Raw genomic sequence first — 27441 nt, 5'->3', positions numbered from 1 at the left:
AATTAAGAACGCACACAGGAGTTGCAGAGCCGAAAATGGACAACGTAATGCGATAAATTCAATTAATAATGTGGAATATAAATATGTAAAACAGTTTACATACTCTTATGGGGTTTTTTAAATATTCGACATAATGACCCCAAGGGCCATTATGTGTTCCTGTAAAATAAAAATGTTTGACTCAAGTCTTTGATTAACAGTAGCTCCAATTGGGAATTATTATGCCTGTCATGAGAATTTTTACATTGTAATAAACAATGCAATCACATTTTTAGTGCGTGTCTTTTAAACAAACAGTATGCGTTTAGTTGGTTGAAAATGGTTTTTAAAGTGAACGTGAAAAATACGTCAGGTTACGGAATAAGACCAAAATTGGGATACAATGTGGACTTCAAAATAAGAGAACAACGTCCCCCAGCGTTCATTTCCTGGCCTGAGTTTTATTCTGAAAGTAACAACCGGATGTTGTTTGTGTGTGATTATTTCCAAGGTGACTACCCAGTGTGTCTGCTACCGTATGTGTGCGTAAACAGAGCGCCGTGTCGAGTGCTCATGTCGGGAGCGAGGAGAGGGTCCTGACTGCGGCACATTACCCCGGACCGTACGGACCACCCCCCCCCCCCTTGCCACCGCTCGGATGACGACATGGCAGCCGAATCGACCCGGAGATTCACCAAGAACCTGCTGAAGCCCGGGAGCGCCGCGGAGATCCGGCAGACAGCCTGCAACGCTGTCAGACACTCCGCAGTGGCGGTGAGTAAAGAGCCGGCGTCGATGATAGAAAAAAAAAAACACGCATCGCCACCTGTGGGCTGTGGACGGTTGGATGTTAATGATCAAACATGGATTGAAAAAGGGGGACCTCATGAGTCCACACCACCTCTGCAGACCGATACCCCCCCCCCCCCCACACACACACCCCCACCGCCTTCCAGCTGTGCTAGAGCTGCCATTGACATTCATCTTGCATCTTTCTATGCAGCAAAGACCCCACACTAGCTTTTAATGCTTCAAATATGTCCTTGCATTGATTCCCACAATGGGAAGAGAGTGGGGGGGGGGGGAGTGGAAGGAGTTTTCCAGTGTGTCCAAATGAGATGAATGGAATTGTGGCTTGGTTGTAGGTTAGTGGGATGCGGCAGGAGGCATCTGGAAAATGGAGGAAGGGACGCAGGAGCGGTGATAGCTAGCGCCACGGTACTCCATTTCCATTTACAACCTTTAAAAAAAAAAAAAAAAAAAATCTCCACGTTATGACAAGCTCCGGTGGGCGTGTCACACCTCACAGCAAGGACGGTAAAGGGGAGAAGGGGCCATCTTTGGGGAATAAATAGAAAAAAGACTGAATGATCCATGTTAGATTCTCCTTATCCGAATGTCCGAGTGTCCGTTCCGGAGATTTCCATAAAGAAAGGTCATTCCGATCCACTCCCCCATTCTCCCATTCCACACTTGCTGTGTTAGTGTGTCAGTAGGACACAGCTCAGCAGAGTGCACCATTGATCGCAATGCCGTCCAAGAATTGGACGTTCTGTTGGTTCAGTGCAGAACGTTTCAGATTGGAATCCTCCCAGGAGACGCTGTAGAAACGTACTGTATGTTTCTCTGTGCACAAGATCATTGATCGTTGACTTGCTTTGTTGGACAGTACATGTCTTGGGCCGATACCGTGCATAATATTCCACTGCAGTATACATCACTGGGGCACTTTAGGACCGATCCGTCCATTTTAAGCTCCAACACTTACGGATCCCCTGTGATGCAAAACTGACTTTTTAGGGACGTTCTAATGTGTCTCTAAAGCAGGACACATTTGGTTTCAAAAAATAGTGTACTCCGCTTCAAAGACTTCCTGAAGCTGGTGGGACATATCCACGTATACATGGAGCCAAATATTCCAATTCCATTGGTGTTATTTGCTCAAAGGGAAAGAATGTAACCTTTGTATACACCTCATTCCCAAAGAAAAGTGCCAATCCCAATGAATATATCATGGGATTCCCAGGGGTGGAATATTCCTTTCCCCAATCCCATTGAGGTATCTTGTACCCGCTCAAACGGAAAGTTGTCAGACTGCGTTCTTCTTCTTCTTCTGTTGTTTATTGGCGGTTGGCAAGCAGCTTTGGTGTGCATTAGCGCCATCTGTGGAACACAATCTAAACCCTTCTATACGCCATTCACAAGTACACTTTTAGTCAAAAAGAAAATACATATCTATATAAAACATGTGCCCAGCTTAATTATAAAATATTAGCAAGATTGAACTTTATCTTTTCCTGTTCCCGGGTGCGTTCTTTCAGCGAATGCTGAGATATGACGTAACACGCAGCTCCAGACGTTCTTCACTTTTAAAAATGGAGGCCAGCAATCGGCACTGGACTGCTAAGGAAAGTTTGTTTTTGATTCCAACTAAATTCCAAGACTGGATGAAGGAAAAACTGGCAATACGGAGTTATTCCAACAAGTGGAAGAAAAACTGGAGGAAGTCGGTATCACGTGATGTTGGTGTTTACGTTTTACTGGGCATGCCCCATTGACTATTCTGGTTGATTATATGTTGACACGCAATTGGAATTTTCCTTTCCATGTATACTATTGCTTTCGGAAAGGTCATTCGGGAAGAGAAAAACTCCTCATATAAACGTGGCTACTGACCCAGCATGCTTTGTGGCAAGGGTTTAATTTTGGCATCTGTGCTGTGCATCAAAAAAAATGATTTGGAAGCATCCGATTTATCAGCATTCATGTGTAGTCATGTGACATCATTCCTGGGAGGCTTCAGTGTGGACACCTTTTTGAATAAGTTGCATTAAATGGTAATGGTAATGGTAATGGTAATGGTTTTATTTCATTTGAACATGCATCAGATTCCAATTGAGTGCATCCCATAATCAGTTCCCAGTTCCAGATGTCCAAAAGGAGTAGGAAGAAGCAAAGCTTATTAGATCCTACCCCTCCATCTGGTACTTTTACAATCACTAATTGTTAAATTTGTTCACTTCCTGTTTTCCTTTTATTTTTTTTTATTTTTTATTTTTTTATTTTTTATTTTTTATTTTTTATTTTTTATTTTTTATTTTTTATTTTTTATTTTTTATTTTTTATTTTTTATTTTTTATTTTTTATTTTTTATTGTAATTACAATAATAATTGGAACCATAGTAAGTGTATATAGGTATGGAGGAGTCTGGGGTAAACATGTGTCCGACTGTGCAGGTACGACGGCGTTGTGCACCAGCTGAAACTAAGCGGGTGTAAAAGGTCCACGGGCGTTTGAGCACCCACTCACACGGATGTTTGCGTCAACGTGTTAATGCATGGCTTTTTTTTGTTGCTGAAAGAAAGCAGGTCAGCAGAATCAGGCCCTTTGGCGTAACGTTCAATGAAGCGTGAGCCTCTCTCTATGTTTCGCTTTCACTTCTGTTCATTCACTCCGTGTCACTCCCTCTCTTTTTCTGGCTGGTCTATAGTTTCACTGTAGTACAACTAGTACACAAATGGGTTCCGGCCTCCGTCAGAGCTGCTTTATAATCCTTCTCTTCAATGGCAGACCACCCATCTTCAAATCTGTAGGAGCATGGATGGTGGTCTTTGGCTTTACTCCAATCTACAATGCAAATATGACAAATATCACAATAGAATTTCTTGCATTTGAGCTTATGAATGGAGCCCACTTCACGTCTTTTTTAGCGTGTTTAATGTGAGCTTTGCTAAAAAAAATAGCAGCACGTCACCACATGTGTCGTCCTCGCGGTGGATGCCGCCTGCTGGGACAAACCACATGACATTCAGCGCTGGTGGATTCCAGCCCACACTAACCACATGGCTAACATGTCTGCCCTGGCATCCCATTGTACGGCTCTGTATCTGCAATGCCACAAGGCTGTCCGCTGTGGAGACCCGTTATTAGCATTGGCGTCCATGGCGCCCTGATGGTACCAAATCAGCAAATCAGCCGCTTCACAATTAGTCCATCATTTGACATCTTCTCAAGGGACAGTACTATAAATGACATTTTGTCACGTTGGTCAGTGTCATAAAGGGCAACATAACAAACTCTCCCGCCTCCCAACATATCCACGCAACCCACTTTGTCTTTTGGAGAAAAAAAATACACAGTCGACGCTCACCGACACGTTTGATGGGCAATGGAATAGCACAAAACAGTGTGTGTTCACGTAATGGTAATGGTAATGGTAATGGTTTTATTTCATTAGAACATGCATCAGATTCCAATTGAGTGCATCCCATAATCAGTTCCCAGTTCCACATGTCCAAAAGGAGTAGGAAGAAGCAAAGCTTATTAAATCCTACCCCTCCATCTGGTACTTTTACAATCACTAACTCTTACATTTGTTCACTTCCTGCTTTCATAATATAGTTTAAGGTTTTTTTTTGTTATTTATTGGTTTATTTTATTTATTTTTATTTTATTTTTATTTATTTTAATTTATTTTAATTTATTTTAATTTATTTTAATTTAATTTATTTTAATTTATTTTAATTTATTTTATTTTAATTTATTTTATTTTAATTTAATTTATTTTATTTTATTTTATTTTATTTTAATTTATTTTATTTTAATTTATTTTAGTTTATTTTAGTCCCATACCAGAGTACTCGGTGATATGAGCATCCAATGCCATAACGGGTACCGTCGTAAGTGTCGTCGATAGTCGGGTAGTCGATTACAGCATAGTGAGACGTGGCGAGTGAGGAGGTGAGAAGACAGCGTTTGCCAAAGGGAAGTACAGATACTACTTCGATACTACCTTGTTGAGGTCAAAGGTAAAAAAATACATGATGTCCCCGAAAAAAAAAAAACTTTGTCCACGTCTCGTGTGAGCAACTCAAACGTACATAAACGTAATGGGGGTGGGGCTTAGCAGGAGCGAGTAATGCAATAGTTACTTTTACATGTAACTACTTACTTTTGGAATGGAGTAACTCAGTTACTTTTTTGGAGAAGTAACTAATAACTATAATTACTTTCTTAAAGTAACGTGCCCTATACTGCATATACGTAATAAGCACGTAACTTCAGGAAGCAAAGGGAACTCAAAAAGTGAAATGCAGCCAAAATTCTGGTTTTCAAGGAACCCTACAAATGTTGAGGACGACATTTTCTGCACCACAAGGAAATCCAGGACCCAACTAATGATGCATCTTGAAGCACATTCTGCCAAATTCCTTATCACCAACAAGTTATTGCTTAATCTATCTCCAGAAATGACTAATAATTACTCGTAAACTGTCAAATGTAACGCTAACGATAAACCACAGAGTTTGTTCCTTGGACTCATGCAGTGGATCACTTGGAGTGTATCCTTGCTATTGTTGAAGTCGACTATCTCACAGCCTCCAAAAATGATGAAGCAACATTTTGCGGCTTTTGTTAGGGAGCCCAACGCCCCCAAACATTCACGCAAGTGATGACGACTTTGAATATTTTCTTACTTAAATCACAACAAACCAAAGAAATCCATCTGTTGGCGTGATTGCCTGCCCTTTTGTGTGGAAAGAAAGTCACACATGAAAGTCGCCCTTCAAGATGGAGGACCTTTCACTGACTAGAATTTGCGATTTTTATCAATGACCTGAAGCATGCAAGAACTGGGAGGGGTCACATCTGGCTAACATGTGGTTTTTTGTTTTGTTTTTTTTTTGCCTTGCGTTGTCTGTCATCCCTACAAAGCATAAGAATATATCAATTATGAAGCATCTGCTATCCAATCCGCCAAATCAGGGGTCTCAAACATGCGGCCCGCGGGCCAAAAGTGGCCCGCAGGACACTAGTTTGAGGCCCCTGCCTTGATATGAAAGTTTAATGTTATTTGATATGGATGCTGTATGGTATCATGTACCCAGAAAAAATGATTACGTTTGATTCATGTTCATGTTAAAGGTTAAATAACTGTTAATAGTTATCCTCCCTATCCGTGTGGAAGTGGTAAGTTTTGGCTATTTAAGTTGAAAGGAAATAACTTGAAGGCTACCGTTTAGGTGGCTAGCTCTCTAGTTTGCGAGTTAGCATGTGTCTCAAGACCCTGCAGTTGCGCAATATGTTGTAAATAAAAAGAGTATAAATGTGACTATAGTCGTGTTTTGTCATGTCTACAGGGCTCTAATAATGCTTTGTTCATTTTAATATGAAAAAAATCATTTGTCTACCCACCAACTATATGTGCTTTCTTAACTTTTTATTATTATTATTATATTTATTTATTACTGATTGATTTTCTTTGATTGATTGAGTTTTTAAAATTTTTTGTTTTTAATAAATGCGTTTTTTTTTTTTTTTTAAAAACCTGATGTGACCCAGTCTCACTCAGACCCGAGCTCCAGTGGCCCCCCAAGTAAATTGACTTTGAGACCCCTGGTCCAAATGGACTCTTCTGGCATCTTCTTGCATGTGCTTGAGCTTCCTGGGCTCTAACGTGAAGGTTGTTCCTGGAGAGAAACAACACCAGTGGGTACGTCTGCACGTCTGGAGCTCTAACGCGTGTCAGACAGCGTTTGAGCAACGGGGGGGGGGCATTCTGGGTAGACGTGCATCTGTGATATGAATGTAGCGTACCCGTCAGGGGACTGGCTGTCAACTTGACTACGCTCTCGCTCCGTGACGTGCCGATTGCCTGGGGTGCATGGCGCTCAACTAGCGACCCTCGTAGTGACACAGTACATGGAAGTACAGTAGCATAGACCCGGCACTTCTAGCGTACAAACAAATGATGTTGAAAATCAATGGTCCCTGAGGAGTGGTACTGGCTGTATTAGCAGGGAGCTGCCCTTATGTAGCGGTGCCTCTGTTGCCATGGAAACACACAGGGTCAATTAAGATGGAATCCTAACAGGAAGCGTTCCTATCAGTCTTTGCATAGCTCTTTGTCCACTGTTTTGGCTCATTTTGGGCTATTATGGTCTTTTAGCGTTATTTCCCTAGAAACAAGAACCGATCTAGATCCAGATCTAGATCTAGATCTGGATCAGTTCAAGCATAAACAGAAAAAATCCAAAGAGAGAAATGAAGAAAAGATCTGTATTGAAATGGTATCTGCAAGCTGATGTTCTAGTCTGGAGTAGAACATCATTGGCATTTTAGCATCCCTTCAGACCTCAATTGGTCCACACCAGGGGTGTCCACAGTGGAGCCCACGGGCCATTTACGGCCACAAATGTCGTCAGCCCGGCCCTCAAGTCTATTCTCATTTTATAGGTTTTTGTTCCGAGAAGTCAGTACTTGATAAAATGCCATATACTGTAATAGTACCCCCCAGAAAATCACTTATTAGTGAGTAGGGGAGGCCTCACTTTTATAGTATTAATAAATTCGCAAGCAGGCTGCACGGCGGACGAGTTTTTAGCGTGCAGATCTTAAAGCTCGGAGACATGAGTTCAATCCCACCCTCGGCCATCTCTGCGTGGGTTTTCTCCGGGTACTCCGGTTTCCTCCCACATTCCAAAAACATGCTAGGTTAATTAGCCACTCCAAATTGTCCATACGTATGAATGTGAGTGTGAATGGTTGTTTGTCTATATGTGCCCTGTGATTGGCTGGCCACCAGTCCAGGGTGTACCCCGCCTCTCGCCCCAAGACAGCTGGGATAGGCTCCAGCACCCCCTGCCACCCTCGAAAATGAATGAATGTTCGCTAAGCAGGACAACTTTCCGCTCCGTCTTTGTCCTCCTGTCTTCTTCTTACACTAGGAGGCATTCAGGCGCACTCGTAATTTTGTGTTTCTGGCGCTAATTGTTGTTGATTTTTATTCACGTACCCCCTGTGGCAATCGACGTACCTGTGAGAGTACGTGTGCCCCACTGTGGGAACCACTGATCTAGATCAATGGTTCTCAAGTCGTTCTTCCTCAGGAACGGCGACCCAAACTACAGACTTGTGAAATAATCTAACATTTAAAAGGGACTGTTTGGAATGACGAGCACTTCTCCAGCAGATCTCTGCAGCTGTGTGTAGGACAAACGTACTTCATGTCTTTCCCCTTCCGCTCAAGCTTGACAAAGTCGCCCAGAAACATGGCTTGCTAACTTCACGGACATCAAGTCAGACATTTATTTTGGTGATCGGATCCTCGGACGTCGTGATAGGTGGCCCTCGTGCCCATGCTTGAGCAGCATAGTGAAAGTGAAAGTGAAAGGAGTCACAGTGAAGCTTCGCCTGGCAGCTGCTGTCCTCTTTGTCAGGTCGAGTACGTACTCATACGAGGACAATAGGATTCATTGTCCGCCGAGAGCACGCGCCATCGGCGTTGGCACATCACCAATCAGCTAAACGGTATCTCACCGGCCACTTCATTAGGAACACCACAGCGAGTCGCACGTATTGTCGTTTTGGCGGCGCTTTGTGTTCAAACCTGAGCGCTGTCGTCGGCCGCACGTGTGATGAGTCAAGCACTCGCAACCAAAGACTTTATATCGCATCTCACGGCCTTTGAGAAAAAATTATGATAAAATAATACAAAATCTAATAAATATTAAAAATTTAAAAATATATAAAAAAAAAATTTATATAATGGTTATTTTATTATTATTCTTATAATATATTGGTTATTGAAAATATGTTTTTAATAAGATGATGTGTATATATTTCAGCCATTTTACAGAAAAAAAGACACACTTAAGTATACAATGTTGCAAGAGTAAGGTTAGATTTTTATGAGAAAAATAAATAATGATAAAATAATACAAAATCTAATAAATATTATATAAATAATATTAATATATTGGCTATTTTATTATTATAATATATTGGTTATTGGAAATATGTTTTTAATAAGATGATGTGTATATATTTCAGCCATTTTACAGAAAAAAAGACACGCTTAAGTCTACAATGTTGCAAGAGTAAGGTTATATTTTTATGAGAAAAAAAAGATAAAATAACAAAAAATTTAATAAATATTATATAAATAATTTGAATATATTGGTTATTTTATTATTATTATAATATATTGGTTATTGGAGGGCGGCACGGCGGTCTGGTGGTTAGTGCGCAGACCTCACAGCTAGGAGACCAGGGTTCGGTCCCCGCCCTCGGCCATCTCTGTGTGGAGTTTGCATGTTCTCCCCGTGCATGCGTGGGTTTTCTCCGGGTACTCCGGTTTCCTCCCACATTCCAAAAACATGCTAGGTTAATTAGCGACTCCAAATTGTCCATAGGTATGAATGTGAGTGTGAATGGTTGTTTGTCTATATGTGCCCTGTGATTGGCTGGCGACCAGTCCAGGGTGTACCCCGCCTCTCGCCCGAAGACAGCTGGGATAGGCTCCAGCACCCCCCGCGACCCTCGTGAGGAAAAAGCGGTAGAAAATGAATGAATGAATGAATGGTTATTGGAATTTTTTAAATATAAATGTTTTTATTTTATTTTAATTTTAATATGAATTAAAATATATTCTTTTAATTGTCAAATATAGACAATAGTGTAACAAAATATTTTCCCAAAATACAAAAAATATCAAAAATGATGTATTATATAATAATATAAATTAACATGATTATTTATTATTATTATTAACTTTTTTAAACCACCCGGATGGCCTCCTGGTTCACTTCCTGGTTATTTTCGGCGAATGCCCTCCGGCATCGTCACGCTACGTAAACCAGAGAGTCGAAGAAGGGATTCTAATGAGATGAATAGCTCTTTGACGTTTGTAACGACCGAAGCGCAGACGGCTGAGCCGGCGTTAGTTAGCCCGACAACAGTGGCACCGTGCACGGCCAGGACGGGTGTATCTTCTCAATGACTCATTGAGGCGGACGGCGAGGGAGGGCGAGGGAGGGCGAGGGAGGGCGAGAGAGGGCGAGAGAGGGCGAGGACAGTGAAATAAGAGCAATCGGAACAAAAAGAAAGCCTGTGCCGCCTCCTGCTGAATGGAGCCACTGTTTGATGGTTTGGTGACGCCGCACCGGGGGGCCGTTGGGCACGTCGGAGCTGAAAGTGGGAACATTTCCACGCAGCAATTTGGATCAGAATAACCCAAAGGAGGTCACGTTAAAGTTAAGAGGATCCATTCCCGTTTGCCTTCTTTTGCCTTTCTCGTCAGGAACTTGAAGCCTCACCATGGACGCTTCTTCACTCAGGCCTCGGGGTGGAACTTAGGCAGCGTGGGGGTCCTGTTGGGTCCACTCCACATAACTGGACTAAGAATAGTCCACTTAGTCTCTTGGGAGTGAATTGAAGTGTTGTGTCCGACTCCTCACTCTGCATTCCTCAGTAGGAGGCTTGAATATGCTACTGCCATTAGCCCCCCCCCCCCCTTTTGTCTCGCTGCCCGCGCCCTTGAGCATCTGCGCACACGCGCCCGTGCATGCCTTGTGACGCTTAACTGCGACGGCTTTAAGCTAGTCTGCTGACTGAGTAGCACAAGAACAGAGTGTGCTAAGTGCGGCGTCACAATTGTTGACGCTTGGCTAAAACGTTGGTAAAACAAGCTAATGCATCGGCAGAGTCAGTAAAATGGCCAACGTCAACTTTGCTCTGAATACGCCAGTACAGTAATAAAAACTAATAAACATCAAATCAAATAAAACTAAAATCAAATAAAACTAAAATCAAATAAAACTAAAATCAAATAAAACTAAAATCAAATAAAACTAAAATCAAATTAAAAAAAGAAAAACAGAAAAAAAGACACGCTTAAGTATACAATGTTGCAAGAGTAAGGTTGAAAAATAAATAATGATAAAATAATACAAAATCTAATAAATATAATATAAATAATTTTGATATATTGGTTATTTTATTATTATTATTATTATTATATATTGGTTATTGGAAATATGTTTTAATAAGATGATGTGTATATATTTCAGCCATTTTACAGAAAAAAAGACACACTTAAGTATACAATGTTGCAAAAGTAAGATTATATTTCCATGAGGAAAAAAAATGATAAAATAATACAAAATTTAATAAATATTATATAAATAATTTGAATATATTGGTTATTTTATTATTATTATTATAATATATTGGTTATTGGAGATATTTTTTATTTTTTATTTTATTTTTATTTTAATATGAATTAAAATATAGACAATAGTGTAACAAAATATTTTTCCCAAAATACAAAAAATATCAAAATGATGTATTATATAATAAAATCAAATAAAACTAAAATAAAATAAAACATAAAATACGCCCACAAATAAATTGTGATAATTTTAGTATTTCAGTAATTCAGTATTACGTTTGTTATTACGTTTGTGGGAAATGTATTACATTTGCGGGTATAAGATGATGTCTATTAGTCTCTAAGGGTCTGGCTAATATATTTGGACTTGGGGACCAGAAGGGTAAAGGTTGAAGAACTAGTGGATTGACTATTAAGCTCATCTTCTATCTTCGTGGGTAAAGGTAAAGGTTGAAGAACTAGTGGATTGACCATTAAGCTCATGTTCTATCTTCGTGGGTAAAGGTAAAGGTTGAAGAACTAGTGGATTCACCATTAAGCTCATGTTCTATCTTCGTGGGTAAAGGTAAAGGTTGAAGAACTAGTGGATTGACCATTAAGCTCATCTTCTATCTTCGTGGGTAAAGGTAAAGGTTGAAGAACTAGTGGATTCACCATTAAGCTCATCTTCTATCTTCGTGTTCAAGCAAAATGCCTGCGAGCCGAAGCCCAAGTCTGGCGCCGTGAACAGAACGGCTAATCCTTTTTACACACTCCGAGATCCGCCTGTCTAAACGCTCCGTGTCGGCTTTGATCACCTCCACCATAATCCAGCTCCACCAGACCTGTCCCCCTTTGACCCTCCATAGCAGAAAGTATATAAAAAGGAAGCGACGGAGATGAGCTGCCGTTATTAATCTTGGGGTCCAGGAGCGGCTCCGCTGATAAAAAGCATTAGTCTCCATGTCTCCATGGACCTCCTAGACCTTAGACCTGGTCATAGACTCACTTCAAAAGTGCCGCACGTTCCTCTGGGAACGGGTTGTGTTCACCTAACATTTTTTTGTCCAGTCACTCATGCGACCAGTCCAGGGTGTCGCGTCTCTCACCCAAAGACAGCTAGGGTAGGTTCCAGCATACCCGCCACCCTATTGAGGATGAGCGGCGTAGAATAAGGAAGGATGGATGGAATTAGGGTTTTCATAAAATATGCCGTAAAATGCCGATTTTGGAGCTGGAGCTGCGTGTTACGTCATATCTCAGCATTCGTTGAAAGAACGCACCCGGGATCAATTTAAACAGGAAAAGATAAAATCTTGCTAATATTTTATAATTAAACGCGGGACATTTTTTATATAGATATGTATATATTTTTTTATTAAAGTTTTTATGAAAATAGAATATATATATTTCATTGAAGTTTTTATTAAAATATAAAAATTAAATAATAATAAATAAATAAAAATAAATAAATTTTAAAAATATTAATTTTTTTATTAATATATATTAAAAAAAATATAGATTTAGATTTGTGTTATCAGTGACATCATTTTTTCTCCTTACATTACACTTTTTTGCATTTTTTTGCTTTTTTTTTTGCATTTTTTTGGCCGAAAAATGAGCATACTAGTTTTTATCGTATTCTAACCTGTGTTAACCCACTCAAGCTTGGTTATTGTGTGTAGCTGCTCTATAGGAGTCCACAACTCAATACAAAGGGCTGAAAAATGAGCATATCAAGCTTGGTTATTGTGTGTAGTTGCTCTATAGGAGTCCACAACTCAATACAAAGGGCCGAAAAATGAGAGAATTAAACCCAGTTCTTCTCAATCTCCTGACTGTGTGGCCTCCATGCTAACCACTCCTCCACCATGCGGCCCCAGTATGTGTTCTTGGCATCTGTAATTCCACAACTTCCCAACTTCCCGACTGTAAGAAGACTTCCCTTGCATATCCGTAGGCTGGTGTAGGTTTCTGTTAGGATTACATGAGTGTAATATTTCTCCCTCTCTGGATTTGACAACACTGCGAGTTCAGGGCGAGTTACAGGAAACAGGAATCATTTGGGATCATTTCCGAGTGACAGCGGCCTCGACGTGGAGGGGGGGGGATTGCGGTTTGGTTGGAGTTTGAGTTGGCCCGGAAACCAGGGAGGCTGTGTAACACTCAAAGTTTGAAGAACCGAGAGGAATCCTTCTCGGATTTATTACAACTGCAATCGTTCCAGCGATGATGAGCAGATTCATATCAGCATAACCCCTTGAGACGCATGCTAACTCGCAAACTAGAGAGCTAGCCACCTCAACGGTAGCCTTCAAGTTATTTCCCTTCAACTTAAATAGCCAAAAACTTACCACTTCCACACGGATAGGGAGGATAACTATTAACAGTTATTTAACCTTTAACATGAACATGAATCAAACGTAATCATTTTTTCTGGGTACATGATACCATACAGCATCCATATCAAACATTAAACTTTCATATCAAGGCGGGGGCCTCAAACTAGTGTCCTGCGGGCCACATTTGGCCCGCGGGCTGCATGTTTGAGACCCCTCTTATAAAGCATCCCTGTAGTATTTAAAGCATTACTGCAACATAAAAGCATGTTTTTATGATCTGAGTGTACCTCTGCTACCAAAGAACTCTCCCTAAAAATGTTGCTGCTTCATCTATTTATATAATTTATATTTATATATAAATGCATGGCGTTTATTGCAAATATTAAAATGAGTGTTTTGCACAATGGAGGTCCGACCCCGGATAGAACACAAAGGGATGGATGCCGTGTGGGAGTGGGAATTAATGAGGCTGCGACTACGGGACAGCAGTCGTGTGTCCCTCTGCTGCTTGTTTGCGGGATAAAATATCTCTTGTGTATCCCAGACTTCCCGTCTAAGATGCTGATTCAGGACTTGGACAACAGAAGGTCTTAGTAAACAGTAGGGAGGAGGCGCTACAGCGGTACCTCCAAAGTCAACACAATCTGTTCCGCCCGGTGCTGAATGGTTCCCTTAGGAAATAATGGAGAAGAAAAAATCAGTTCCAGTGTCAAACTGTTGCCATATTTGAACCTTCATTAACTAAAAGTTCTTCCGCTGAGGGATGCATACTGACAAAGAAAAAATCTTACATTTGTGTAATCAGTGACATCATTTTTTCTCCTTACGTTACACTTTTTTGCATTTTTTTGGCATTTTTTTTTGCCGAAAAATGAGCATAATAGTTTTATTGTATCCTAACCTGTGTTAACCCACTCAAGTTTGGTTATTGTGTGTAGCTGCTCTATAGGAGTCCACATCTGAATACAAAGGGCCGAAAAATGAGCATAATAGTTTTTATTGTATTCTAACCTGTTAACCCACTCTAGCTTGGTTATTGTGTGTAGCTGCTCTATAGGAGTCCACAACTCAATACAAAGGGCCGAAAAATTTGCATATTTTTTATTGGATTGTAACCTGTGTTAACCCACTCAAGCTTGGTTATTGTGTGTAGCTGCTCTATAGGAGTCCACAACTCTTAGGAAATAATGGAAAAAAAACAATCAGTTCCAGTGTCAAACCGTTGCCACATTTGAACCTTCATTAACTAAAAGTTGTTCCGCTGAGGGATGCATATTGACAAAGAAAAAATCTTACATTTGTGTTATCAGTGACATCATTTTTTCGCTTTTTTGCCTTTTCTTTCGTCCTTGTACATTTTTTCTTATAATATTATATCTGTATTGTATACATTTTTACTGTTATATTTAGTTTTTTTGTTTAATTGTATTTTTAGAATGTGCCAAGGGCGGGTCCAAACGGTCGTGAGCCGTAAATGGCAGCCGGGCTGCATTTTGGACAACCCTGCTTTTAGACGTTGTGGGTCGTCAAAACGTCACCACGTCACACACAATTCCTAATCCTGGTGTCAAAAGAACTACACACAACATCAACACAATAGGATAAAAAAAACAGATAAAATAGATAAAAAACAGACAATACATTACCAACGTATAATGCAGAATATTAACCAACTACTATGTGAGCTTTAGCTATGTGCTTTCTAGCTTTTTTTTGTTTTTTTTTTTACAAAAGCTGTACAGCAAAGCACTCTGGGATACAGGAAATGCTCCCAGCAACGCTACATTATATAGATCATTGCTGTCAGAAAAGTATTTAAGCCGTGTAAAATAATGGATATGTTGGATATGGATGGATATTATTGATAGCAGAATTTTAGTTCACTATTGGTCATGATTTTTTTTTTTTTTAAGTTTAAAATTAATTTTTCATTTAATTTTTTTCATCAACGTATAACTTATTTACTGGAACTGATATTTCATATTGCAGTATTTGTTCAATTTTGTTTGTGAAAATGCATAAGAAGCATGACAGTAAAATGATTATCACGTGTTTTTGTGACAAGTGACAAGTTTGCGGGAAGCGATGCTTTAATATTAATAAAAAAAAAATATATTAGTAATGAAGTGCCGTGCAGTATTGGTATAGCCAATTGGTATTTTTTATTGATGTGTATATTTCAGGCTGAAGTCGTTTTAAATGTTTAAAGTGGAAAGAAAAGGTAAAATGTTGCTTGAATATGATTTTTTCATAAATGGTCTTGCATTATAATATCTCAGTCTATAGTGTATAATTACTTTTTTAGTTGGAGGGAAAATAATGTTGTTTTTTTCAGCAATAGACACTTTCCCAGCAGTCGCCCCCCCCCTGCCCCTAATTCTGCCCACCTTGTCTTCCCAACCCCCGCCCACAACAACATCCATACCGCCTCGGGACTCCAGTTCCCAGTTAAAGACATTTTAATGGCTTCCTTTTGTAAATAAACCAGCAGAGCAGATCCTATCTGGCTCCCAGTGGCCCCTGCAGATGGCGTAGTAAAGCACCAGCAGATGGGCCCGAGGTGGAGAGCCTGCTGTGTTGGGCTCCCAGCGCTAGATGGCATTGGCGGTGTACGACTTCCTGTGACCCAACTCCAAAGTCCAACTCACTACTTCAGAATCTTGAACAGTCAGGCTGGTAAAAAGCCTTTTGGAGTTGAGACAGGAGCAAAACTAGAAGACCAGTTTGTACAGAGCAGATCCCAGACCCAAGTGGGGTGTATAAAAATGATGGTGTGTTCCTTGGATGTGCTCCCAAACGTAAGGAATTTCTTCTGGGCTTTGCTTGAAATCACACATGAATGAAAAAGTCAAAGTCAATAAAGACTTGAGTCAAAGTGATTGACATCCCAGAAGAAGTCATGGTCCACCAGATGTTGGTGTGCTTCATGAAAGGCGTTACATCTAAAGACGATACTACACTCGGGCCCTGGGTCTTCCTTGAAGCCCCCTACCAGTCAGACACGCGTCCGGGAGGCGTTCTGCTCAGATGCCCGAGTCGTTTGCAGCCGCTTGTAACAGCGATGTTGTCCTTTCGGTCTCTATGGGTCTATAGTTCTGTGGTCCTGTAGTCCTATGGTTCTGTGGTCCTGTGGTGCTATGGTCCTATGGTTCTGTGGTCCTATAGTCCTATGGTTCTGTGGTCTATGGTCCTATAGTCCTATGGTCCTGTGGTCTATGGTTCTGTGGTCCTATAGTCCTAAGGTCCTGTGGTCATATGGTCCAGTGACCCTGTGGTGCTATGGTCCTGTGGTCTATGGTCCTATAGTCCTATGGTGCTGTGGTCCTATGGTTCTGTGTTGCTATGGTCCTGTGGTCTATGGTTCTATGGTCCTGTGGTCTTATAGTCCTATGGTCCTGTGGTTCTATGGTCTTATGGTCCAATGGTTCTGTGGTCTATGGGTCTATGGTCCTGTGGTCTTATAGTTCTGTGGTCCTATAGTTCTGTGGTCTTATGGTCCTATGGTCCAATGGTCCTGTGATCCTATGGTCCTATGGTCCTGTGGTTCTATGGTCTTCTGGTCCTTAGGTCCTGTGGTTCTATGGTCTTCTGGTCCTTAGGTCCTGTGGTCCTTTGGTCCTGTGGTCTTATGGTCCTGAGGTCCTGTGGTCCTATGGTCCAATGGTCCTGTGGCGCTATGGGCCAATGGTCCTGTGGTCTTATGGTCCTTAGGTCCTGTGGTCCTCTGGTCTTATGGTCCTATGGTCCTTTGGTCCAATAGTCCTGTGGTCCTTTGGTCCAATAGTCCTGTGGTCCTTTGGTCCAATAGTCCTGTGGTCCTGTGGTCCAATGGTCCTGTGGTCCTTGTTCTTCAGGACATCCCACCTGCATGTACTGACTATGACAAATGTTTATGTAATGGTTTGGATTGACTTTCCATTTCCACCCATAGACATATCTCTGGTTAATTATGGCTAATTACACTAAGTATTACATTTAATAGACAATATGTCGAGATACAAGAACTTCAACTTTCATCCTTTGTCTGATCGGTGATAGAAGCAAGAGAAAAGGTCAGGATGGAATGCAGGAAACAAAGCTTGACTGACTTCCTGTTTGTGCAGATGTGGTGCAAAATGTACACGTTGAGGTTTTACTCAGAACTGCTCACCTCGGTCGGCCTTGAATGCAACATCAGCTCACCTCGGTCGGCCTTGAATGCAACATCAGCTGATCTCCAGTTTGTAAGAGTTTCGTTTTTGACATTTTTACCTGTCATCGAGTGTGAAGAGAAGGTCATTATTATTCATGAGGCAAAGGAAAAGTGAATGAATCTTAGTTTGTCATTATTAGTGCTAATTATTGACCTTGCATGATAACGTGAGGTCGCTAATGATGGTTGGACCATCAAAGTGTTTGAGTACCTTTTATTTCCATGTGACCTTGTGCACGTCAGGAGTGGCAGCATCCCTGTGCTGGTCACCATGGCAACAAGAGAGCATTTTAAAGCCACCACATCAAACGCCCCCATTACTCAGGGAAGCCAACTATAGCCCAGCTAGCTAACTGCTTACCAAGCAACATCCAGGGGGGGGGGGGGTTTATTAGACCCAGGTTTCCTCCGTAGGCCCGGCTCGGCTATTTGAAGCCAGTAAAACGCTACACGCTTGGCTATTGTGGAAATACTTCAACCACAAGCATGATTGCAGCGTAAAAAGACGAGGGCGAGGACCCCGGTAGTCGTTGTTCCCGGCGACGGCACATCTGGGAGACATTAATGACACCACGGTGATGTCATTTTCTTCATCTCGATACGTGCATCGTACGTCTGGTCATGACATGCGAGCGTAGATTATATCGATGACGTACGTTAAAACACACAAATGTGTCGTAAAGATACAGATGTTTTCATTTTAGCAGAAGAACTCCGTCATTTCCTCATTCTTTTATATCAAGTCATGCTTTTTTATCACACATAAAGACCTCATCAAAATCTTAAGAATTGTTGAAAAATTGTTAAAATATTCACTTTGCATATTTGGACCTAAATGGGGTTTTAACCCTTCGATGCACGAGTGACTGGACCCTCCACTCTTCCATAAGTGGATCAAAAATCACCCATACTAGAATCAATGCCTTTTTAGGACAATTTGGCCATTTTGGTTAGGAATAATCACTTGTATGATATTTAGTATTATATTTAGGACCACACAAGAATGATTTCATGTTAGAAACATCTTCATTTTTCACTTTTTTACATCTTTGAAAAAGAAAATGACCCCGTACAACAATAGAAAATGGGAGGATCCATTGTGTGTTGCATAAAGGGAAGTTAAAAATGTCAATGGCATGATATCAAAAATATGATTTTTGAGGAATACCTGGAATATGAAATGATAACAATTTATTCATTATGAAGATATTTCAAGAAAACAACCTGACCGGGTCATTTTTGACCCACTTATGGAAGGTTGGGGTAGTAACACAAAAACTAAAATGTCTTAAAATGTATAAAAGGTAAGTTAAAAATGTGAATGGTATGATATCAAAAACATGTTTTTTGAGGAATACCTGGAATATGAAATGATAAAAAACTTTATTTACGAAGATATTTGAAGAAAACAACCTGACCGGGTCATTTTTGACCCACTTGTGCATCTAAGGGTTAAGTAGACCTGATCTAAAGGTTAAAACCACAGGTTATAAAAGCCCAAATCTGCTCAATTTATTGACATTTTTGTGGTGAACTTTACATAGAGTATTACTACAAGGTCCTGCTGCCTCTCACCTGACACCCCCCCGACACCTCACAGCACCCCGCCAGGCGGCCTTTGCTACCCCAGACTCCGTGATCCAGGAAGTTGCCAGCTAATTAACCTTCCTCTTGTGTTAGCTTCCTGGTAGCATCTCTTATGTTAACGGGTCGTGTATTAAATGAGCTATAAAATCCACTAAAAACAATAAGTTAGCATCAAATTAGCTTGTCATGTCTTGGTTACCTTCTTAGGCTTCCTCATCCATGAAAATGTTGCTTTTAATACTTTTGGTGTGGGCATGGAGGCCTTTTTTTGTCACTATACCCCTCCATTTCTATTTACAAAAATGCTCAAATCAACCTCAAAAGAATCATATTCATAAATTGAAGGTTCTTTTGTTAATTGGCTATTACTGAGGGATATAGAACATATCTCTTAAATCAATGAGTTAGATTTATTTTCTCATTTGAGTATGAATGACTAAAGAAACATGTATGGTGTTGGGGTGAATTTTGACCCATATATATTCATGTCAAGAAAAGGTAGAAAAACTTATTGTTTTCAGCAACACAACTTTAGTATAAAGTGAAATGAAAAAGCAGAACAGGTCCAGATCTTGGTTCACTGTACTTGTTGACATTCTTTCCATCATCCAAATTGGAAATGTGAAATCAGCCAATCAAATGAGTGAATTCACGTCACATGTCTGGACATTGTTTTTATGCTGGTATACTGGAGAAAAAATTGGTCAAAATGAGAATCCCCTGAAGTTAACCCACTCAAGCTTGGTTATTGTGTGTAGCTGCTCTATAGGAGTCCACAACTCAATACAAAAAGCCGAAAAATGAGCATAATAGTTTTTTATGGTATTCTAACCTGTTAACCCACTCTAGCTTGGTTATTGTAGCTGCTGGTTGTCATTGTGTTGGCTAATTGTACACTTATGATTTCAGTTGTGGCTCAAAATATTGCTTTATAGTCATATTATTATAACCGGGTCCAAACCCACCCTAACAATACAGTGGTCATCATTTCAACCAGACCATTTTAAAATGTAGTAAAAATTATTTTTTTTGGTTTTATTTAGTTGAAATAGTGTTTCCTGACAAAGTCAAAAAAGCCTTAATGCAATAAATTAATTAAATTAATTAATTTAATTAAAATTTTTAATTAATTTTAATTTTTATTAAATTTTTTAATTAAAATAATTAAAATGAATGCAATAAACAAATGTTATGTGATTCTTTTTATGTATTAAAATGTAAAACACAAAAGGAGGGTTAACAAGAGGAGCAACAAATCCAGCATTTATTTTTTTTGTCTTTGCTTTGCTGACGCCTCAGAGAGTACAGTAGTAAATGTTGCAGTACAGGACAGTATCAGAGTCCGTGTACTCCGTCCGCATGCTGCGTGCTTCCTCTCCAAATCCGCCCACTCCCTATTTTCCCTCCCCGGAGCCTCCCTGACTGTACGAGTGTTGTTGCCAGGGTGTTCCAGACTAAAGGAGCACCCCGGTTTTCCCTTCAGGCGCCGACACAGACAACAAAGTTTATGCAGTCTGCAGCAAAAAGGGGGGGGGGGGGGTTATCATGACTGCGGTAGAACCGGTGGCTTTACTGTAAAAGTGGAAGGATTGGTGTGACCGTCGTTAAAAGATGGCTGCAGAATGAGTGAGGAAAAATGATGCGGCTTTGTGTCCTGGTTCTGGTCCTTGTTGCTGTCTGGGCTGGGCTGGACTGGGCTGGGCTGGGCTGGACTGTACCAAATGCACTCAGCGTATGTGTGTGCGTGAGAGAGAGTGAGAGAGAGAGAGAGAGAGAGAGGCTAGCGGTGAGTTTAGTCCGCCATCGCCGCAGAAAGAACCGGAATCCGTAGCAGCGAGGATGGAGCATCCGCCGCCTTGACGAGGCTTCACGAAACGCTCGGCTGCTATCCGCCATTCAGGGGGGGGGGGGGGGTCCCAACAGGTGACATGGGTTGTTCCGCCAGCGGGGTCCTACTTCTACGCTCGGTGGGTGGGGCGGACTGCGGCCACATGTGTTCAAGGCAGGATCAAACGTCAGCGGATGCTGCGACACCCACCCTGGAAGGCTACACCGCCGCCAGCTCACCTCTGACCATCGTTGTTATGGTAACCAGCATATGTTTTTTTTATGGAAAATATTCATTTTTCATGCATTTTCTTGTTTTCAAAAAGAAGAGTCGAGTAGTAACTGTAGCTGTAGGTATAAAATGGAGTACGGATACAAGGGTGGGGGTGCTAGTGGTGGAGGATGGGGTCACACATAAGGAAAAACTCCATGATTTATAACAAAAAAAATACAATATTGATCCCACTGGTTGAATGAAGAAATATGCATGCATGCATGCATGAATGAGTTTATGAAAGCACTACATCAGGGGTCTCAAACTCAATTTACTTGGGGGCCACTGGAGCTAGGGTCTGGGTGAGACTGGGCCGCATCAGGTTTTACAAAAAAAAAAAACGCATTTATTAAAAACAGAAAAATATGCAAACTTTTTCAGTGCTTTGGTTCCGATTTTCTACAATAAAAGCTCTGATAAAACATTCCACTGTTCTCAAATATCTTACTTTTTATTTTTCTACACAAAATAAGATGAAAAATAAATAAACAAATCAAGAATAAAGAAAATCAATCAATCAGTAATAAATAAATATAATAATAATAATAAAAAGTTAAGAAAGCACATATAGTTGGTGGGTAGACAAATGATTTTTTTCATATTAAAATGAACAAAGCATTATTAGAGCCCTGTAGACATGACAAAACACGACTATAGTCACATTTATACTCTTTTTATTTACAACATATTGCGCAACTGCAGGGTCTTGAGACACATGCTAACTCGCAAACTAGAGAGCTAGCCACCTAAACGGTAGCCTTCAAGTTATTTCCTTTCAACTTAAATAGCCAAAAACTTACCACTTCCACACGGATAGGGAGGATAACTATTAACAGTTATTTAACCTATAACATGAACATGAATCAAACGTAATCATTTTTTCTGGGTACATGATACCATACAGCATCCATATCAAACTTTAACATTAAACTTTCATATCAAGGCGGGGGCCTCAAACTAGTGTCCTGTGGGCCACATTTGGCCCACGGGCTGCATGTTTGAGACCCCTGCACTATGTCAAGTCAGATGCCTTTTTCCTAAACAAGTGTCCAGCCATCTGTTAGGATCTGAAACCAACATTTTTGTTCTCCCAACAGGACCCTGGTTTCTGGTAGACCCGTGTAAAAACGTTTTGTCACGGTGGGATCTTTCCAGTTGTTGATTCTTACTCTCCCACGATAAAGTTTAGTCTATTCATCTCCGTCTCTATGGTGAAGTGGAATTGATGTTTGACACTGCAAAGTTTCACCTTGACTGGGCTTCCTTGTATGAAATATTCCTATTCAGAAGACCATTTTTGAAAACGGTAATTGAGTTTTTTTTACCTTTAACCTACAAATAACTACACAAAGTCAAAGACCTGGGATAGCTCTGAATACTCGCTTTCACTCGGTAACGTCTCGGACTTCCTTATATGGACGTTCCCAAATACAAGCAGTAGACCCGCCCTCTGCACTGTGAAGATTTCACCATCTAAAAAAGATGCGGGTTATTGTGTGTAGCTGCTCTATAGGAGTCCACAACTCAATACAAAGGGCCAAAAAATGAGCACAATAGTTTTTATTGTATTCTAACCTGTTAACCCACTCATGCTTGGTTATTGTGTGTAGCTGCTCTATAGGAGTCCACAACTCGGTACAAAGGGCTGGAAAATGAGCATAATAGTTTTTATTGTATTCTAACCTGTGTTAACCCACTCATGCTTGGTTATTGTGTGTAGCTGCTCTATAGGAGTCCACAACTCAATACCAAGGGCCAAAAAATGAGCATATCAAGCTTGGTTATTGTGTGTAGCTGCTCTATATCATCTGCAAAAAGCCATTGGTGCTATCATTGAGCCCTGGGGAACACCAAAGTTCAAATTCAGCTTGGTCTTCCACTTTGGTGCATCCTTGCGGACTTAAAAGGATTCATGCAGCTCTTCCATCTCTGGGATTCATAATGTTAGATGTAATATTCCCGAAATGAATCAGCAGTAAAATCTATGTGAAGAAACACACAAAAATGAAAAACATAAAGCATAAAGTCATTTGTGATATAAAAGCTTGTTGTAATGATGTACAACAGATGTCTGACTTCCTCTACTTTCTCCCCATCAATCTTTCATCCTCTCCACTTTTGGTGGTCTCCTTTCGCTTAGCGAGACGGTGAGAAATGAAATATGCTGTAATAAATAATAATATACTGAAATATGCTGTACTGTACTTCAGATAAACACAGACCACCTTGTTCACAATTAGCTTCTCGTCTTTGTTGCCGTGCTTGGCTCTCCGTTGATCCGTTGATTTAATTTACGATGCTCTTTTCATCCCAGTTGGCCAGCCTCCTGGTCTACATGTTCTTTCCTCACATCTGCACTTGATCAACATCTACCTCACGCTTGCTAATGGCCAGGGAGAGCAAACGGTGGGAGGTGTCAGGCAGACATGTTGAAAGGTTCATAGATGACATGATGGGGATCACAGGAAGTGGACCTTTGATGAGACCAAGAAAGGAGTTACTGTACACGTGGCAGATGGACTCTGGATTAAGATCATGTGGTCTCTTGATAGACTTCATGGTAGAACCGCGCTTTGCTTTCTGCTTAGTCATCTTTGCAACATCTCATTTTCATCAGTGTGTCTTCTCAAGGCACGGACCTCAAGAAAAAAAACCCCACACAGCCGTTATTGTCTAAACAGCTGGCAACACAAAGTAGATCCAAGGTGTTGGTGTTGAATGGTGCAAAATTGCTGGATGTTCATCTCACTAATTTATACCAAATAGGAATATTACTCAGCATTTCTCCAATTTACCAGGTTGTAGGTTGACTGTAAGAATGGTGCATGAGTGCTGTAATCAATGGGGGAACTGTGGTTCATTCATTGAGGAAAACCAGGCTGATTGGCAGTTTTCCCAGCATGACAAGGAACCCAAACACATCTCCAGGATGACCTGTGGGGCATCATCAAGCCAAAGGAAGGTGTATATATACATATAGACTATATATTTTTACAAAAAAATATATATAAAAATGGCCCCCACTATTTGTGCGGTATATGCCGCACTCGGTGCAAAATTGCTGGATGTTCATCACACTAATTTATACCAAATAGGAATATTACTCAGCATTTCTCCAATTTACCAGGTTGTAGGTTGACTGTAAGAATGGTGCATGAGTGCTGCCATTAATGGGAGAACTGCGGTTCATTCATTGAGGAAAACCGGGCTGCATTGTGGTTTTCCCAGCATGACAAGGAACCCAAACACATCTCCAGGATGACCTGTGGGGCATCCTCAAGCCAAAGGAAATTGTATATATACATATAGACTATATATTTTTACAAAAAAATATATATAAAAATGGCCCCCACTATTTGTACGGTATATGCCGCACTCGGTGCAAAATTGCTGGATGTTCATCACACTAATTTATACCAAATAGGAATATTACTCAGCATTTCTCCAATTTACCAGGTTGTAGGTTGACTGTAAGAATGGTGCATGAGTGCTGCCATTAATGGGAGAACTGCGGTTCATTCATTGAGGAAAACCGGGCTGCATTGTGGTTTTCCCAGCATGACAAGGAACCCAAACACATCTCCAGGATGACCTGTGGGGCATCCTCAAGCCAAAGGAAATTGTATATATACATATAGACTATATATTTTTACAAAAAAATATATATAAAAATGGCCCCCACTATTTGTACGGTATATGCCGCACTCGGTGCAAAATTGCTGGATGTTCATCACACTAATTTATACCAAATAGGAATATTACTCAGCATTTCTCCAATTTACCAGGTTGTAGGTTGACTGTAAGAATGGTGCATGAGTGCTGCCATCAATGGGGGAACTGTGGTTCATTCATTGAGGAAAACCGGGCTGCATTGTGGTTTTCCCAGCATGACAAGGAACCCAAACACATCTCCAGGATGACCTTTGGGGCATCCTCAAGTCGAAGGAAGGTGTATATATACATATAGACTATATATTTTTACCAAAAAAAAAAAGTATAAAAATGGCCCCCGCTATTTGTATTGTATATGACGCACTCGGTGCAAAATTGCTGGATGTTCACCACACTAATTTATACCAAAGAGGAATATTACTCAGCTATTATGTCACTGTGGGGCATCCGCAAGCCGAAGGAAGGTGGAGTACCTGTCACGGAGGAGTCATGGAATTGGGTAAATTCCGTGCCGTAGGCAGTGCTAGATTGGTTTCTCGCTCTTGGTATTAACACTTTGGACATGTTCTCTGTTCCCAGCTATTTCAACAATACCTGAGGTATGTTGGCTAATTTTCAGTGAATCGTTCGTTTCAGGGAACCGGATCATTCCGATTCATTGAGTAAAAAGATCCGTTCATTTCGGTCAATTGGTTGTTAGCCTGTGAGCTCCCCTAGTTGTGTCGGTCATGAACGAACGGGTTAAAAGAACTACTTCAATTCATGACTGAGGGCTGTGCGGCGCTACAGTGTTTAGCGCGCAGACCGCACCGCTAGGAGACCCGAGTTCAATTCCAACTCGGCCATCTCTGTGTGGCGTTTGCAGGTTCTCCGGGTACTCCGGTTTCCTCCCAGGAAAGGGAGGTTAATCCTTTGAAGTCTACAAGGTTGCACCAAAGTGGTAGACCAAGCGTTGCACTAGGGGGCAAGTTCGATTCCCGGTTAGGGCTGCATCAGGAAGGACATCAATTCAATATCTGAAGCTGAATTTGAACTTTGGCGTTCCCCAGGGTTCAATGATAGCACCACTGTCTTTTTGCAGATGATGCTAAAATTTTGGTTTATTTTTTTTTTACAATAACAAACAAGTAATAATAATGATTTAAAATAAATATTGTATGAAATACTTTGGTCTACTCAAGTCCTAGGTTAATTAGCGACTCCAAATTGTCCATAGGTATGAATGTGAGTGTGAATGGTTGTTTGTCTATATGTGCCCTGGGATTGGCTGGCCACCAGTCCCTCGTGAGGATAAACGGAAGAAAATGAATGAATGAATTCAGGACCGACTGTCGGTCGAATTGAACGGTCGATTGTCGGTCAATGTCCCGGTCTCGGTCTTTCAGTCAACTAACCCCGCCCAATGACAGAGCGAGGCGTGGCTATAGGATAAAACGGGCAAGTACGCAGATAGAACGATGACCTGACTGTCCAACCAATCAAAAAAAAGCATTTGCAACCGAACGGACTGAACGGGTATTTTAGTCGCGGTGACCTCGTTCACAAAAAAGAACACATTTTTTTGCCCCATTTGTTAAAAAATAAAATGGTTGTGGATTTTAGTTGATACTAAGTAGCGTACGACCTTCGTGGTAGATCATTAAATACGTTCTACGCCACGGAATTAGTCGTGTTTGTGTCAGATAAAAAAAAGGTTGGGCTACAAAGTCTTTTTTAAACGTTATCGCACACGTCAACTGTTATAAAGCGTTTCCTCTTATGGAGATCTCTTCTGCTCTGAGGTTTCGTCTGAGGAAGTGCACAGCTGTGTGTGTTTGTGTGTGTGTGTGTGTGTGTGTGTATACAGACTGACTATTATGAATATTATTATAACAGAATCATTGTCTTATTTGCCTGTTTGTCTTCTAATAGGACTTAAAATAGCGTCATATTGTAATAAAACTAAATTTCAATATATGAATACAAGGCGATTCAGCACCTCTCATTTGTTGGGGAATTTTGGACTGTGTGTGTGTGTGTGTGTGTGTTGAACATGAACTTCCTGTCCATCCACGTGCGTAGACAACCAACGAGGTGACGGTTCTCCTTGCCGGAGAACAGCGTGCGATTGTTTAGCATCTTTTCTACTTTTTTTTTTTTGGTTTGTTTTCACTTGTTTGTCGCCGAGCTTTTGTGTTTATTTAGCTTTGGCTATGAGCTTCCGGAGCAAAATCACCTTCAGGAGGAAAATCAAGACTAAACGAGTGAGATCAGCTTTCAGCCAGTTGAGTATTGTATGTATTATGTATCTTTTTTATTCTTATTATTTTATTCTTATTACGGCTCTTCCTGTTGCTGTGAATGTTTTTGTATTATCTGCATCGGTAATTGTCATCGGTAAGTTCTACTTCTTCTTCTCGTGTTCTCATCTGTGCTACTCGCTTTTACGGGAAACTTAGTGAAGCTTGAGCGATAACGGCGGGACATTGAGTTGGGACTTTACATGCTGTGTCTATGACGCACAAATGTCGATATCTGCTGGAGAAGAGCGCACCATAAAGACAGGACAGCATCTTTTTTTTTTTAGCATTTTTACAAAATAAAAAGTATAAAAATGGCCCCCGCTATTTGTACAGTATATGCTCAGTGCAAAATTGC

General features: G+C 40.7%; 1 protein-coding gene across 7 annotated transcripts in view; it reads left to right on the top strand.

Moving 5' to 3' along the window:
- dock10 (dedicator of cytokinesis 10) overlaps window positions 1–27441 on the top strand; it is a 77907-nt gene that overhangs the window by 7506 nt on the left and 42960 nt on the right. For 5 of the 7 annotated variants that reach the window (XM_058079069.1, XM_058079070.1, XM_058079075.1 and 2 more), the window contains exon 1: window positions 20960–21118. In XM_058079069.1, coding sequence (XP_057935052.1) covers window positions 20960–21118 — 159 coding nt within the window. Of the gene's footprint in view, window positions 1–490; window positions 754–20959; window positions 21119–26018; window positions 27078–27441 lie in introns of those variants that run through there. The other 2 variants (XM_058079072.1, XM_058079073.1) reach the window with 2 other exon arrangements.

This window comes from Doryrhamphus excisus, chromosome 8, assembly GCF_030265055.1.
Source record: "Doryrhamphus excisus isolate RoL2022-K1 chromosome 8, RoL_Dexc_1.0, whole genome shotgun sequence".
Classification (NCBI taxonomy): Eukaryota; Metazoa; Chordata; class Actinopteri; order Syngnathiformes; family Syngnathidae; genus Doryrhamphus; species Doryrhamphus excisus.
The sequence above is the reverse complement of the archived record's forward strand: the minus strand, read 5'-3'. Positions and strand labels throughout refer to the sequence as shown.